This window comes from Macaca fascicularis, chromosome 11 (genome assembly GCF_037993035.2).
Source record: "Macaca fascicularis isolate 582-1 chromosome 11, T2T-MFA8v1.1".
NCBI lineage: Eukaryota > Metazoa > Chordata > Mammalia > Primates > Cercopithecidae > Macaca > Macaca fascicularis.
The window spans coordinates 126473665-126489974 of record NC_088385.1 but is presented as its reverse complement, the minus strand read 5'-3'; the positions used below and the strand labels follow the sequence as shown (position 1 = coordinate 126489974).

Here is a 16310-nt window from a genome sequence, read left to right as displayed (position 1 = left end):
AGAGTATCTCGATGATGGCATGTTCATCATCTGTTGCTTCCCTCACCCCTCTAGCATGGAAGCTCCTGAGGGCAGGAGTGTTATCTGTTTTCTTCACAGCAGTATTCCCACTAGTGCCTGGAAAAGGCAGGTTTGAGGAAAATGAGATTTTCTTGGTTGTGGGGGAGGAGTACTACAAGACAAGGGGAAACTAATTTAAATATAAACAATTTAAATTTTAAAAATGCTATTATGTGTGTTGCTCAGAACGATTGCGACGGTATTTCACGGAAGCAAAAGCTTGGAAAAGACTTAAAGGGCTTGGAATATGGGTTAACTATGTTTCAATACATTTGTTTGCTGATAAACTCCACAGCAGAGGTTCACATCCGGAGAGATGCTCCTTATATACTAAGGCAAACAGCAAAAGTTTAGTTTCAAAACAATATGTGCAAAACGGCACTTGAAATTATTTTATAAAAGAAAATTTCATTTTATATGTGATAACATCTCGGTAAGTTGAGTCCCTTTTGTATCCTGGGACCTCCCAGAAAGTACCACATTGTAATAAGATCTTCTTTTCTTGGAGGTGGGGCACCAGATTATTCTCTAAATTAATTAAAGACTTTAGGATTTAGCTACAGAGGAACAACCATTTTGGGGGTGAAGTACCCATACTTTGCAGCAAGGTTACCTGGGTTCAAATCCTGCCTTACCTTTTGCTCGCTATGCAACTTTGAGCAAATTAATTTTCCATGCCTCAATTTCCTTATTGGTAATTTGGAGTGAGGTTTAACTGAGATAATATACCTAGAGCAATGCTTGCCATAGGAAGCACTCAAGTGCCAGCCATTTTCATCATAAAACAGTAGATGGATTTTGATGTTTGTGTCATATTTGAAACCTCAAAGTGGGGCTGGTTGCCTTTTACTCATGTGTGTATTTCTAAAGGAAGGGTGGGTTTTCTGTGCCTGGACAGTCCAGCCCTTGAATGTCTGGCGTCTCTTAAGAGTCAGGATTGCAAGAGTCAGGATTATAAGAATCAGGATTGTAAGCATGGGGATTACACTCACTTGGTCTCCCCACTAAATAGTGGGCCCAGTGGTGTCTCTCTGGACAGCCTGAAGCAGTAAGACGTAGATAACTGAACTGCCCCTGTGGCACCAGGGGAGAGCACAGGACTCTGGAGACTCCAGCCTGTTGGAACAACTCCTTTGAGGTGTGTGCTCTACCTGCTGGTAACTCTTCACTCCCTTCTTTGGCCAGGGGTCTGGCCTGTTTCTTCCCCACCGCAACTAGGAAAGATGGCCACAGGGGTAGGGGAGGCAGCATTAGAGCTTGTCACATTTCCCCACACCTGATGTCTGTGTCTCTGTAAAGGTCTACTTGTTTCTAGGTAGGTCTTCTGGTTGGTTCTTGGAAAGTTGGTCTCCAATAAGAATAAAATCAATACAGGTTCACAACCACTTAACCAATTCCAATATCCAAAGAGTCTTTAAACCAAAACAATTTAAATAGCTTATTTGGTAGCAAAGCGTGACAAAAACTGATGGGAGGCTATTAGTGGCCTTTTTTTTTGACCTTTGTTAAGATAAATATTCACTTATTTGTTTTCTGCAGAAATATTGTGTTTGATGACAGGCCCCTCTGGGAGTGTGATGTTCTATTTGGGACATGTCTCAATATTCTTTTTTAAAATGCAAAACAAAAACAATAGAAACCCCTCAGAATTCTGAAATGCATTTGGCCCTAAGGGTTTGAATAAATACTTCTGGGCATTCATGAAAAAAAATCAGATCCTACTTTGCTTAAAAAGAGGCTTATATCTCTTAGAGAAACATAATTGGCACATTCATTATTGAAGGCTTGGTTTCAATTTCTGTTGTGGACCCGATCATCTTGTCAATTGAAATAAACTCTCTTGTTAGCAGTGGAATTAACAAGGATGCTGAGAAGTGATAATGATAATGTGTTTAAATTGCCACATGATGAAATTGGGAAGTTGAGGAGTTTTTTTTTTCTCAATAAAGCAGAGACTCAGATGCAACTCATAATGACATCCTAAAATCTGTCATCCGTCCATTCACCCAAACATCCACCAATCCATCCAAATATGAGATCATCCTGCAACTAACAAAGATCGTTCTTCTGCTTGCAGCACAGTAACTGCCAGTTAGTGAAATTTTGCTGCCTGTAGAAAGCCCTTGTTGAGATATCGAACCACCCCAACTTTCTTGCTATAAAATCTGTAAGGGGGAGGAATTGGGTCTGCAGCTGTCATTATGCCTAATCAAAATGGAGCCTCTGGGATCTACAGGTCCCCAAGGATGGATATTCCCTTTTGGAAAATGCATGGTGGGAGTCAGGCTCAGGGTTTAAGTGTCAAAATGCTTTAGTAACAGGAGATACTGGTTGCTTGATGATGGAGACTCAGAAAAACACAATCAGGAGAACTGGAGATTTGGTATTACCTTCTTGGGCTCATTACCTGGGTTGTTTATCTTTGCAACTAGGTTTTGGGTGGCATTGTGTAGCCTTTTTCCCCTGTCTGTTTGCATAATTTTCTGTTCACCTAGTGAACATAGATCTCACCTGTTGGTAAAATTCTGCTCAGAAGTTCCTTTCTTTCCTAGCCTTCAGTCTCAATGGTACTGATAATCATACACTTAACTTCTCTTTAAAATAAGGATTTTTACCTTTTATAGCTCTTACTTAATGAACATTCATTGTGTTCCCAGATATTAGGCTAAATGCTCTATGGACTTGATTTTGCTTAATTCTTACAATAACTCTTCTGAGGCAGGAACCCATTTGACAGATGAAGAAACAGAGGGCCAGAGATGTCAAGTGACTTGCCCAAGGTCACACAGCTATTAAGTGGCAGAGCTTTGACTCATCTGGGTTCATCTGATGCTAAACCCTTTCCTCTTTATCACTCTAATCCCTCTGGGTTTAAAAAATGCACTTGAAGATTTGGGGAAATTTACACTGCTGCATAAGGGTAAAACGTCATAAATGGGGATTAAATGTTGAAGAGAAGAGCTCTTTCTGCTTTCTTATAACTAAAAAGGTGTTTTCTTATACTTTATAGGGAACTTAAACTGCCCCCCAGATTCATAATTTTTAAAAATGAATCCCAAACAGGATGTGCTGGAGCTAGCTCATACTGGCTCACAAGAACGGATTCTGTACATCTCTTCCCAACTCCAAGTTCAGTGACATTATGTTGGGAAGATTGAAATCAGCCACGGTGGGAGTATTTACACCGTGGAAATTGGCATTGTCACAAATCGTGGTTCTTCACTTCCTAGAGAACTGGTTGTTAAAACATTTACCAGCATTGTCATTGACCCTAAACTGAAATGCCCACCAGGAAGAAATGGTCGACTAGAAAAAAACAAACCCCAACAAATACTGTGACTTCCTATGTGAATCTTCCTGGACTGCATTTTTTACCTCAGGTGGCTAGGTCTGGTTCAGGTGTGATTTTATAGAGCTGGGCATCCTCGGAGCACTGATAGAATTCCGCCACTGCAAGTCGTGGTAGAACATCTGCTACTCTCAATGTGACCACTGTGTCTTTTTACTGCAGTTAATTCTGAGCACATTTCTAAAACCAACCAAAAGAAAGGGACATGGCCCCTTTTCTCTGTTCAATCCAAATTCTACATGATGTTCTTTTCTCAGTTTTGGAGAAAGGGTCACCACATGTAGGAGGCAAAATGTGGCTGTTGGTGGTGTGCTCAGGGAGACGGAATGCTGTCAGGAACCCACTGGCTCAGAGGCCTTTTTCTTAGAATGTAAGCCATCAACCAAGGAAAAAGAAGAAAAAGACACTGCTTTTACCTAGTGATTCTCATTCCCGGAATCCAGCTAATAGAAATATTTGCAATTGGGCATAAAAGATATGTGTAAGGGGCCAGGTGCAGTGGCTCACGCCTGTAATCCCAGCACTTTGGGAGGCCGAGGCGGGTGGATCACGAGGTCAGAAGTTCGAGACCAGCTTGGCCAACATGGTGAAACCCTGTCTCCACTAAAAATACAAAAAATTAGCTGGGCGTGGTGGCGGGCGCCTGTAGTCCCAGCCAGTCAGGAGGCTGAGGCAGGAGAATGGCATGAACCTGGGAGGCGGAGGTTGCAGTGAGCTCAGATCGCGCCACTGCACTCCAGCCTGGGCGACAGAGCGAGACTCCATCTCAAAAAAAACAAAAACAAAACAAAAACAAAAACAGAGCAAAAACGAAACAAAACAAAAACAGAAAACAAAACAAGATATGTGTAAGGATATTCCACGCAGTACTACCTGAAATGTCAAAAATTTGTAAATGACCTCAGTGTCTGTTAATAAAGAAATGGTGTATACTCCATCCATACAATAGAATATTCTGCTGCTGTTGAAAGAATGTGTAAACCTGTGTATACCATCATGAAAAGATGCCCATGAGTCATTGTAAAAGGAGGAAAATCATGTAGAGAACAATATGCAGATATGATCCTATTTCTGTTAAAAAATGTAACTGTATATGTTTATAAAAGGAAGGCATTAGAAAGATTTGGAAGGATAGATCATAGACTTTTAAAAGGAGTTTTTTTTTTTTTAAAGGGGATTTCAGGGAGGGAATAAAGGTTTTCATATTTTATATACTTATACATTTTTTGAAAGATTTCTATAAGCATAAATTGTGTTCACTTATTACTTGAGCAGTTTTATTTTAGAGAAAACTAAATAGCCTTTAATCCCAGCTACTTGGGATGCTGAGGCAGGAGGATTGCTTGAGGCCATGAGCTAGACACCAGCCTGGGCAGCATAGCAAGACACCATCTCTGAAAAACTTAAAAAACAATTAGCCAGGTATGGTGGCAGGTGCGGCCGCATTCACCTGTAGTACTAGCTATCTGGGAGGCTGAGGCAGGAGGATTGCTTGAGCACAGGAGTTCAAGGCTGTGGTGAGCTATGACTGTGCAACTGCGCTCTAGCCTGGGCAACAGAGCAAGACCCTCATCTCTTTAAAAAAAAAAAAAAAGGCATGAAAAATGTTTTAAGGCTGTGGTTTTCAAAGAAATTCTGGAAGCCACAAAGACATTTTGGAAATAACTAGAGGCTGGGTGCGGTGGCTCACACCTGTAATCCCAGCACTTTGGGAGGCCCAGGCTGGTGGATCACGAGGTCAGGAGATCGAGACCATGGTGAAACCCCATCTCTACTAAAAATACAAAAAAATTAGCTGAGCGTGTTGGCGGGCGCCTGTAGTCCCAGCTGCTCCGGAGGCTGAGGCAAGAGAATGGCGTGAACCCGGGAGGTGGAGCTTGCAGTGAGCCGAGATCGCACCACTGCACTCCAGCCTGGGCAACAGAGCAAGACTCTGTCTCAAAAAAAAAAAAAAAAAGGGAAATAACTAGGGTGCCATGGTGGAGACAGAAGTAAGTTGGAGGGGTCCCAGGTCTCCCAGGCTCCCAAACCTTTTGCTTCATGAAGAAGTTCCACTTAGAAAAGTCTCTTTTACATTATAGGGGCTTCTATCTTTAAAAAATGAGTGTCTGGTGCTTTAAAAAATAAAGCCTGTCAACCGCTTGTATCAAAAGAGACTATAGTTTTAAAATTATCCCAACTGAAAACACTGAATTGATTGGAGTTACTGATCTACCAACGGATGCTTGATTTATATTGCTGGTTGCATTTGAGGTTAGTTTCTCTGGGTCCTGGTGTAAAAGATGACTTGGGGGTGGAGGAGATCTAGGGGATGGGTAATAAATGTCTTCAAGAGGAAAGAGTTAATTAAGACTTAGTTTGGCCAGGCACAGTGGCTCACGCCTGTAATCCCAATACTTTGGGAGGCTGTGTGGGGGTGGATCACGAGGTCAAGAGATTGAGACCATCCTGGCCAACCTGGTGAAATCCCGTCTCTACTAAAAATACAAAAATTAGCTGGGCATGGTGGCGCACACCTGTAGTCCCAGCTACTTGGGAGGCTGAGGTAGGAGAATCGCTTGAACCTGGGAGATGGAGGTTGCAGTGAACCAAGATTGCGTCACTGCACTCTGGCCTGGCAACAGAGTGAGACTCCATAAAAAAAAAAAAAAAAAAAAAAAAAAAGACTCAGGTTTTGGGAAGAGGAAGACTGGATCCGCCTGGGAGGCAGGACTATGAGTGGGCATGGGTTAGCACCGGGAGTGGGGAACTATTTTATTTAACTCAGCCTGTTATTTTCACAGGGAAAATCTGATTCTTCAAGTCAGGGTTCTTTTGTTTGTCCCCTTCTTGTGAACAACCTGACTCTCCTTAAAGAACCAATGCCTTTACATGCCTGTCTGTTCTTTGTTCTGCCCTGTGTGTACAATGCTGTTCCTGCAACAGTGGCCTCCAAGCTTTTGCATGAGCTCTCTCCTCTGGTGGGGACACCTAACGCTTCTCTTGACCTAGACAACATGTTCTGGAGCTTCTGCCTGTACAAACCGAGTAGCTCCAGGGAAATGAATACCAAATATTCCCTTGGATCCCAGTGGAGAAGTAGCCACCAATGTAAATTAAACAACAAAAAGACCAAAGCAAAACAAAAGACAACCTTGAAAGAAAGGATAAAAATAAAAACAAAAAGAAAAGAAAGATTAAAAGGGAGGGAAAGGAGGAGGAAAAGGAAGACTAAGAATAGTGTTAGGGAGACACAGTCCAAGAAGAGAGTTGGAGAGCAGTCGAGCTGTGGATCCAGTGATGTGCTTCCAGAGCCTGCCAATTTCTGTGGTGTAAATACTCCCATGTGGCTGGCTGATTTCAGGCTACCCGTGTGATGTCACTGAATGTGGAGTTGGGAAGAGACGTGGGAAGGAGATGCACACAGCGGGCTCCCACGAATCTGCAGACGCTGTCTCTAGTTCTCCCCGGTTCAGATCCCACAGAGCACATAGAAGAGCTCCTAAAACAGCCTACCCACCAAAACAGCAAAGGGAGTGGAAGAACATACAGGAATCTCTTCCCCACCGCCCAGCCTACTGCTAGTCTAAGACAAGGTGAAGGGCTGAGGCGTACTTTGGGTTCCAACAGGTGATCACAGGCTTCATGGTGTGGTGGGTGTGGTCGATAGTCAGGGCCTCCAGAAGCCAGTGGAGAGCACAGAGCTGGCGGAAGAGGGGCTCGCTGCAAAGACAGAGAGAGGGAACACAGTGGGATCCTGTTAGAACAACATTCTTCGCAAAAATAGCCATCAAAATAGTAGCGGTACTTGCTCCCAGTGAGGGAGTGGGCACCATGCTCCAGGCATGCGTAAGTATTTTGCATGTATCATCTCATTTGGCCTTTGCAATGGGCCCATGAGATATTCTTTAGCCCATTTTACAGATGAGGAATCAGAGGCTCACAGGACTTGAGGAAGTTGTGCCAGGTCACCAGGCCAGTAGGTGATAGCCCATTTGGAATGAGATTATCCAATGCCAGTTACCGAGAATTTGTGTATATAGCAGGGAGAGAAACAAGGAAGGGTCCCCCAGCTGGAAGTCTTGACTCAGGTAAATGAGAGGCTTCAAGGGAATCAGCATCCTATGTATGTCCAATTGTTAATCTGATAAAAGTACAATAAATAAAAAGAGTGTGTAAAAAGTCTGGAAACAGCGTAACAGGGAAACTAGTGTGTTAATTGTTCTTTCCCCCCTAGATTAAAAATTGGATGCATTGCTTTACATTTATGAGTCCTTTGCCTGAAAATGTAGTTGGGTTTTGAAGAAAAACACATAGAGCGTATCACTTGCAAATGTTCACTAAAACACTGTTTACAAATATGTCTCAGGCTGGGAATGATGGCGCATGTGTGTGATCCCAGCTCTTTGGGAGGCTGAGGCGGATGGGTTGCTTGAGCTCAGGAGTTTGAGACCAGCGTACAAAAATACAAAAATGAGCTGGGTGTGGTGGCATGCACCTGTGATCCCTGCTACTCGGGAGGCTGACGTAAGAGGACGCTGACCGCCAGGGCAGTCAAGGTGGTAGTGAGCCTGCCTGCCAGCCTGGGTGACAGAGTGAGACTGTCTTAAACAACCACCACCACATATGTTTCACCTACATTTTCTGATTTTTTGGACACTTTGTATTAAACACCTACAAGGAGGCAGGTATTGACAGGGGCATTTTATACACATTATTTAATTCTTCCAACAATCTGCTGGAGTATGAATTATTATGCACATTTTAGAGAAGCGGAAAGTGAGGTTCAGAGGGCTGCAATCACTTTGCTCAAGGTCACAGAGCGTGTTGATGACTGAGATGGTTCTCAGTATCTCATTTAAAGCTCACAATGAGCCCGGGTGCGGTGGCTCACGCCTGTAATCCCAGCACTTTGGGAAGCTGAGGTGGGCAGATTACTAGGTCAGGAGTTGAAGACCAGCCTGGCCAACATGGTGAAACCCCCATCTCTACTAAAAATACAAAAATTAGCTGGGCGTGGTGGCGGGTGCCTGTAATCCCAGCTGCTCGGGAGGGTAAGGCAGGAGAATTGCTTGAGCCTGGGAGGCGGAGGTGGCAGTGAGCTGAAATCACACCACTGCACTCCAGCCTGGGTGACGGAGCAAGACTTCATCTCGGAAAAAAAAATAAAAGCTCACAACAACCCTATAGGTTATATACCTCCCCTACCTCCTCTTTTTTTTTTTTTTTTTTTTTTGAGACGGAGTCTCACGCTGTCGCCCAGGCTGGAGTGCAGTGGCGCGATCTCGGCTCACTGCAAGCTCCGCCTCCCGGGTTCCCGCCATTCTCCTGCCTCAGCCTCCTGAGTAGCTGGGACTACAGGCGCCCGCCACCGCGCCCGGCTAATTTTTTGTATTTTTAGTAGAGACGGGGTTTCACTGTGGTCTCACTGTGGTCTCGATCTCCTGACCTTGTGATCCGCCCGCCTCGGCCTCCCAAAGTGCTGGGATTACAGGCGTCAGCCACCGCGCCCGGCCACCTCCTCTTTACAATGGGGGATGGGAGGCTCAGAGAGGGGCAATGAGTGACTTGAGGTCACACTGCTAGGATTAGTGAGAATTTGAACCAGTGTCAGTTTGACTCCATGTCTGTGCTCTCACGGGCCTGGGCTCTGAGGAGGTGCTGATGAAGCCGATGCAGTGGGCACCCCGAGAGCGAGGTCAGGAGAGGGTTAACCTGCTGCCTGCCTTTTTCCTGGAAACAAGGTGGAGTCCTGGCCAGCCACCCCTCTCCCCACAAGATTTCTCCTCTTGCGCTAATGGGCCAGATGCCTCCATTAAGAACCTGTGTAATTGCTCTTCTCTGAAACTGCATCCTGCCCTCATCAGCACTCCCCAGGGTTCCTAGGCCTGGTGTTTTCAGGGGCAGGAAGGTATCTCTGCTGTCTGTTTCCAGGAAGGCACCACTTCAGAAGGTGATACCCAATCCCCGGGCTCAAGCGTGGAACTGGCCCAAGGTTATCCCGGCTAATCCTCTGAGAGGCAGGCATTTTACTCAGCTTGAAGCAGGCAGCCCTGCCCTTCCCCACCCCCTCACCTCTGTGTACTAGGGTGACTGTATCCACCAGGTCTTTGGAAAACTACGGGGAGAAACTCTCTTTCCTTTCTTCCCTGGAGTCTTTTCCTTCCACAGATGATTTACTAAGCGCCTACTATTCCTTTACTTCTAATTTAAAGGACTTGTAAGGCCATAGTCTTTTCCATTTTTTTATTAAATAAAACTTTTTTTAAGAGACAGGCTCTCATTCTATCCCCAGACCGCAGCCTCCAACTCCTGGGCTCAAGTGATCCTCCTGCCTCAGTTTCCAGAGTAGCTGGGACTGCAGACACGCGTCACCATGCCCAGCTAATTTTTAAGTTTTTTTGGAAAAAATGGGGTCTTCCTATGTTGCCCAGGCTTGTGTCAAACTCCTGGCCTCTAGCGATCCTCCTGCCTTTGCCTCCCAAAGCTCTGGGATTATGGGTATGAGCTATTGCACCTGACCCCTTTTCAATTATTGTCTCTTTCTTCTCTCTTAACACCTTTTTGGGCCCCACAGGGGACAGCATTTTGGTAGGTCTGGGCACATAGGACCTGTCCAGCATTTAGCAATGGCAGCAGCTAGCTGTGCCACATGCCTGGCAGTGGGCCATGAGCACCTCACTATACCCTCCCCATAACACTAGGAGGTTGCGAGAGGCTGGGGCAGAGGCCTATGGGTTCTTCTGTTTTGCAACTTGGAGCCCCTGCACACCTGGGCTTTGGGATATGTGGGGTGGGGAGGGAAATAAACAAAGGAAGTTAATTGGTGAGATGGGGTCTACTTGGTCACAAGGTGGTGGAGGGGATGTGGGACATATGAGCATCAGATTCATTTCTGCAGATGACAAGAACAGATGTAGACCTGACCCTCTCCCTCTCTTGCTTAAAATCTTCAGACTTCCTAAATAATTTGTAATCGGCTGAATTGTGGACATCCCAGATTCATTTGTTGAAGCTGTAACCCCTGTACCTCAGGGTGTGACCATGTTCGTAGATGGTACCTTAAAGAGGGGCTTCACTGAAAAATGAAGCCATTATGGTGGTCCCTAATCTAATCTGACCGGTGTCCTTATAAGAGGAGGAAATTTGGACACACAAAGACACACCAGGGCTGCGAGCACTGAGAAAAAGACCATGTGAGGACACGGAGAAGAGAGGGAGAGAGCGATCCTCCAACCTCGAGAGGGTTAGGAGAAACCAACCCTGACAGCACCTAGATCTTGGGCTGTCAGCCTCCAGAACTGTGAGAAAATACATTTCTGTTCTTTAAGTCACCCAGTCTAGTAGTTTACTATGGCAGCCCCAGCAAACTAATGCTCTGACACACATGAGGCCCCGTCCGCCTCTCCAGCCTTGAGTTGCCCCGCCTGTTCCTTGTGCTACCATCTGCAGCCTGGCAAAAATCCACTCAGTTGTTCAAGCTCAGCATGCTCACTCTTTGCACCATCCAGGTTAAACTTCTAGCTTTGCCATCTACTGGCCCTGTGGCCTTGGCCAAATTACTTAACTTCTTTGAGCCTCAGTTTTCTTATCTGTAAAATGGAGGTAATTGCAGTACCTCTCTTAAAAGGTGAGAGTGAGGGTGAGGTGACATGCTCAGCACTGTTCCCTGCTCCTGGTACATGTTCCTGTTCCTCTTCCTTCTCGACTCTCAGTGATTGGGCTTCAGCTCTCATCTCCATCCGGAAGCCTTCCTTGATTGCTGTAGGTCTGGGCTGGGCTCACTCTAAGGAGGTTCTAAAGCATCCCCATCCCTACAGTGTGTCCTCCTTGTCCTCACCTTTGGGTTCCTGCTCTACTGTAACTACCTGTTTACTGGACTCTCCAGCCCTTGGGCCTACAACCTGCAGAGTCTTGTCCACCACAGGGTGCTCTGTGCTGAGCACAGAGTAGGCTCAATAGATTTCCAGTTACTGATGGAAAATGGCGGGAATGAATTGGTTCAGATCTGATATTTTCTGAACTGATAACTTGAGCACAATTCCTTTTTTTTTTCTTTCTTTTTTTTTTTTGGAGACAGGGTCTCACTCTGTTGCCCAGGATGGAGTACAGTGGTGTGATCTTGGCTCACTGCAGCCTCTGCATCCTGGGCACAAGCGATCCTCCTACTTCAGTCTCCTGAGTAGCTGGGACTACAGGCATGTGCCACCTGCCCAGATGGTTTTTGTATTTTGTAGAGATGGAGTTTTGCCATGTTGCCCGGACTGGTCTCAAACTCCTGGGCTCAATGCCTCGGTTTCCCAAAGTGCTGGGATTACAGATGTGAGCCACTGCACCTCGAGCACAATTCTTATATACAGAACCACTGAGATAATAAACAGTAGTAACAAAAACAACAACAACAGAACAACAAAGTAATAGTAATGGTGAATACTTCCCGTAAGAGTCCTTACTGTATGCCAGACACTGTTTTAAGTGCCCAATATCCATTAACTAATTTCATTCTTATAAAATCCTGTGAAGAAGGTACTATTATTATCCCCATTTTGCAGATGAGGACACTGGGGCATAAAGGGCCATGTGACTTATCCAAGGTCACAAAAGACAGCAAATGGCAGAGCTGGAATGTGAGCCCAGGCAGTCTGGCTTCCGAATTCATGCTCTTAATGACAGTGTGGATGTTGTCTCTTGTTAGAGGGTAGAGACTCCCTTTTCATCAGAATAGGGTTTCATCTGATAGATCTGGTCCTTTTTCTCCGTTTATAAAAAGTGCCCTAAACCTGATGATTGCTCGTCGAATCTGCAGTGAAAAAAAGTCCCCAGAAGCATGCCTGATAGAAATCGGTCTTTTCTCATAATGATCGTGTGTCAGGTCATAGCATAGTATCTTGGATTTTATCAAATTAAAAGAGAGAACATTGACTTTTTTAAATGCAGGGTATAGGAGGTGAAAATGCTGAACGGGGATACACAAAGCCTGCTTCCGAAGTCCCTGAGCTCAGAACTCCGGGCGAGTGCCAGCGGTCAGCACACCTGAATAGTTCACTCTATTAAAACTGCTGTACCAACCAGAATTCCAGTGGGCATAAACATCTCTGAGAAGAAAACATTTTTTTTTCTTTTACTAAGAGAAATTGGAAAATGCATTCAAAGCCATTCCAAGTGCCCCACGCTGATTGCCAAGGGCAAATCTGGACACAGGTTGCAGGCATTGCACTTGCTGCCTAGTCACTCATTAAAGGCTGTGGGGCACAGCCCAGCCATCTAAGAGGGAAAAACGAGAGGCTGTTTCTCATTCCTAGAGACCACCCCCTTCCCTTTTTAAAGATAAAGGTCGGTCTCTTGTTTGTTACACGATTGAATTGATCCCTACACAGTCGATTTGGAATTATCAGCCACTTTGGGGATCAATCACACAGGGATTGAGGGAACTGACCAGACTCTGATCTGCATTGGCTGATATGACAACTGAGAATTCAGGAATCACCAGGCAGGGCCGGCCCTGGTGCCTTTTGGTAGACTGATTACAATAGTGCCATCCCTCTCTGCTTTGCACACTTTGGGATGTGACTTTGCTGCTTCCCCGCATCAAGAAGGGAAGTCTTTCCCCACACTCCTTGTAGCTAGGCTGGCCTGGTGACTTGCTTTGGCCAGTGGAATGTGGTGAGAGGGTAACTGTGGTCATGCTGAGCCCAGTTCACAGATGGAAAATGCAATAATCATCACCAGCACCATCATCATCACCATCATTGACCTCAAGGGGCTTTGGGTACTTAGGATCTTGTTCTTGGAACCCTTTCTGCTTGCCATGTGAACAAGTCTGAGTTTGCTTGCTGGGTGTTGAGAGACATTCAGCATCTCACCCATGTCACCCTGGCCAGCAACCAACCAACAGACTTGTGAATGAAGCCATTCGAGATCAGTCAACCTCCAGCTCACCCATCAGCTGGGTGTAGACACATAAGCACATCCAGCCAAGATCAGCCGAGTCAGCCTGACCAGCAGAAACACCCTGCTGACATGTAGACTTGGGGGCAATACTAAATTGTTGTTTGAAGCCACTCCATGTTGAGGTGATCTGTAATACAGCCATAGCTTACTAATACAGTCATCAAATGCAGCCAGAGCCTTTGAACAGCTGAGGATAAGAAAAGGCAGCCTTCAGTGCTGGACAGGGACTACAGCAAACTACAGCCAGTGAGCCTGCCACTTTGGTTTTGTAAATAAAACTTTATTGGAACATAGCCACATCCATTGTTGTAGTTTTCATGCTACAACAGCAAAGTTAAGTGGTTGCAAGGGAGACCACCTGGTCAGCAAAGGCTAAAATTTTTACTGTCTGGCCCTTTAAGGAATAGTTTGCTGACCTCTGGTCTAATACAAATATGAACCACATCCACTGCAATAATAATAATAATAATAATATAGCCTATGTAACAAACCTAGTGTAAAGATCTGACTTAGCTGACAGGAGATCAAAATTCCTGTTGTGAATTTGCAATTGCAAAAATGTGGAACCAACCCAAATGGCCATCAGTCAACGAGTGGATAAAGAAACTGTGGCATATATATATATATGATATATGATGGAATACTACTCATCCATAAAAATGAGTGAATTAATGGTATTTGCAGCAATCTGGATGAGGTTGAAGACTATTATTCTAAGTAAAGTAACTCAGGAATGGAAAACCAAACAGTATATTCTCACTCATAACTAGGAGCTAAGGTATGGGGATGCAAAGGCATAAGAATGACACAATGGACTTTGGGGACTCAAGGGTGAGGGGTGGGAAGGAGGTGAGGGATGAAAGACTACAAATTGGGTGCAGTGTATATGTCTCAGGTGATGGGTACACCAAAATCTCACAAATCACCACTAAAGAACTTATGTAACCAAACACCACCTGTTCCCCAATAACCTATGGCAATAAAAAATTAAAAAAAAAAATCCTGTTGTGAGACTTTTGGCAGGTTCTTCCCCCTTTCTGGGCTTTAGTTTTCCCATCTGACACTGACAGAAGATGGGTAAGAAACTCTCTCCATCACTTCATAGCTGATTTAAGTAAGCCTCAATGGCTCAGACCAAATAAATTGTGGATGGGGCTCAGGGATATGCATTCTCAGAAACATTTCTTCCCTGCTCTCCCCCTACCCCCAGATGATTCAGATGCAAGTGAAAGCCCATTGGTTCTATACCAGTTGGTTTCAGAAGGCTTGTCCATGGGAGGGATGGGCAGAAGTGCAAGTGTATTCAAGAGACATCATGAGAAATTGCAAGGCCTATTTTTGCAAGCGGATGCTTTAAGAACATCAAGCTTAGGCTGCCGGCTGGAATGTTATAATCACAATACCAATCAAAGAGAGGTAGGAGGACAGTGCGATGGTGTGGAGTGGGATGGGGCTCATTAATGACTGAAATATTAGGGAGGGATAAGGATGTGTCTGACACAATGTGATGATGATGGTGATGAGGATAATGGTGATAATGATGATGGTGATGATGGTGGTGATGAGGATGATGGTGATGATGGTGGTGGTGAGGATGATGATGATGATGGTGAGGATGATGGTTATGATGATGATGGTGAGGATGATGGTGATGATGATGATGGTAAAGATGATGGTGGTGAGGATGATGGTTATGATGATGACAGTGGTGAGGATGATGGTGATGAGGATGATGGTGGTGAGGATGATGATGATGGTGATGATGGTGATGAGGATGATGGTTATGATGATGACGGTGGTGAGGATGATGGTGATGATGGTGGTGATGAGGATGATGGTGATGAGGATGATGGTGTTGAGGATGATGTTGATGATGGTGATGATGATGGTGATGATGATGGTGGTGATGATGATGGTGATGAAGATGATGGTGATGATGATGATGGTGGTGAGGATGAGGATGATGGTGAGGATGATGGTGATGATGATGATGGTGTTGGTGATGGTTTTTGCATCTTCCATTCATGAACTAAGTACTCTTATTAGTGATTTGCTTTTGTTTGCCATCTTATCCTATGATTTCACTCTTGCATTCTTTTACTCTTCACATATAGGAAACTTGGTTTGCTAAATATATTATGAGCTCCTTAAAGGCAAGGCTTTGGGATATATGTTCTATGTAGTGTGTGGTGATGAAAGCTTGGGCTTTGCAGTCAGACTGACCTGACTCAGCAACACACTGACCTCTGTGACCTTGAATAGGTGAGTATATGTCTCTGAGCTTCTGCTTTCCCATCTGCAGAGAGGATAATGATACACCTACACAATAGGGAGGCTGAGAGGACTGAGTGAGATAATGCTACAGAGTGATGAGGAGTGGCCATTATCACTGCGAACACTGTAGGAGCCTAATAAATATTTGACAAATGAGCAGACAGAGAAGTCTGTAATCATTGTATCACAGCTCTAAATGAATCCATTGCCCTAAAGTGGTGGTTCTCAACGTGGAGTGTGTGGGTCTGTGTGTGTGTGTGATGTGGGGTGGGGGCTCATGCACTTTTGCTCCCAGGGGACATTTGATAATGTCTGGAGACATTTTTGGTTGTCACCACTGGTATCTAGTGGGTAGAGGCCATGGATGTGGCTAAACATCCTACAATACACAGGACAGCCTTTCACAACAAAGAATTAATTATTTCTCTCAAAATGTCAGCCGTGTCAAGGCTAAAAAGCCCTGCCCTAAAGTCAAAAGCTTGTATCCCTGTGCCTGAAATCTTCCAGCTGAAAAGTGCTAACTGTTGAAAAAGAAAAAGTTGGGCTTGAGATTTGGAATAGACACAAGGGGAACAAGATGTCAAGATTTTAGAAAGCAAGAGTGTTCTTTGGAAGGATGATTAGCTCCTGTTGCACCATGCAATGATGAGTTCATGCCTCGGGTCAGAAAACTGGAGGGGCTTCTCCAGGAAACAGC

General features: G+C 44.9%; 2 protein-coding genes across 17 annotated transcripts in view; one reads left to right on the top strand and one right to left on the bottom strand.

The window, feature by feature from the left end:
- Positions 1-16310, bottom strand: part of CCDC60 (coiled-coil domain containing 60) — a 207481-nt gene that overhangs the window by 51290 nt on the left and 139881 nt on the right. The window contains exon 5 of the mRNA XM_005572376.4: positions 7004-7111. Within this exon, the coding sequence (XP_005572433.3) occupies positions 7004-7111 (108 nt within the window). The remainder of the gene's footprint in view (positions 1-7003; positions 7112-16310) is intronic.
- Positions 1-16310, top strand: part of LOC107126792 (putative uncharacterized protein encoded by LINC00269) — a 214597-nt gene that overhangs the window by 109175 nt on the left and 89112 nt on the right. The window lies entirely within an intron of this gene.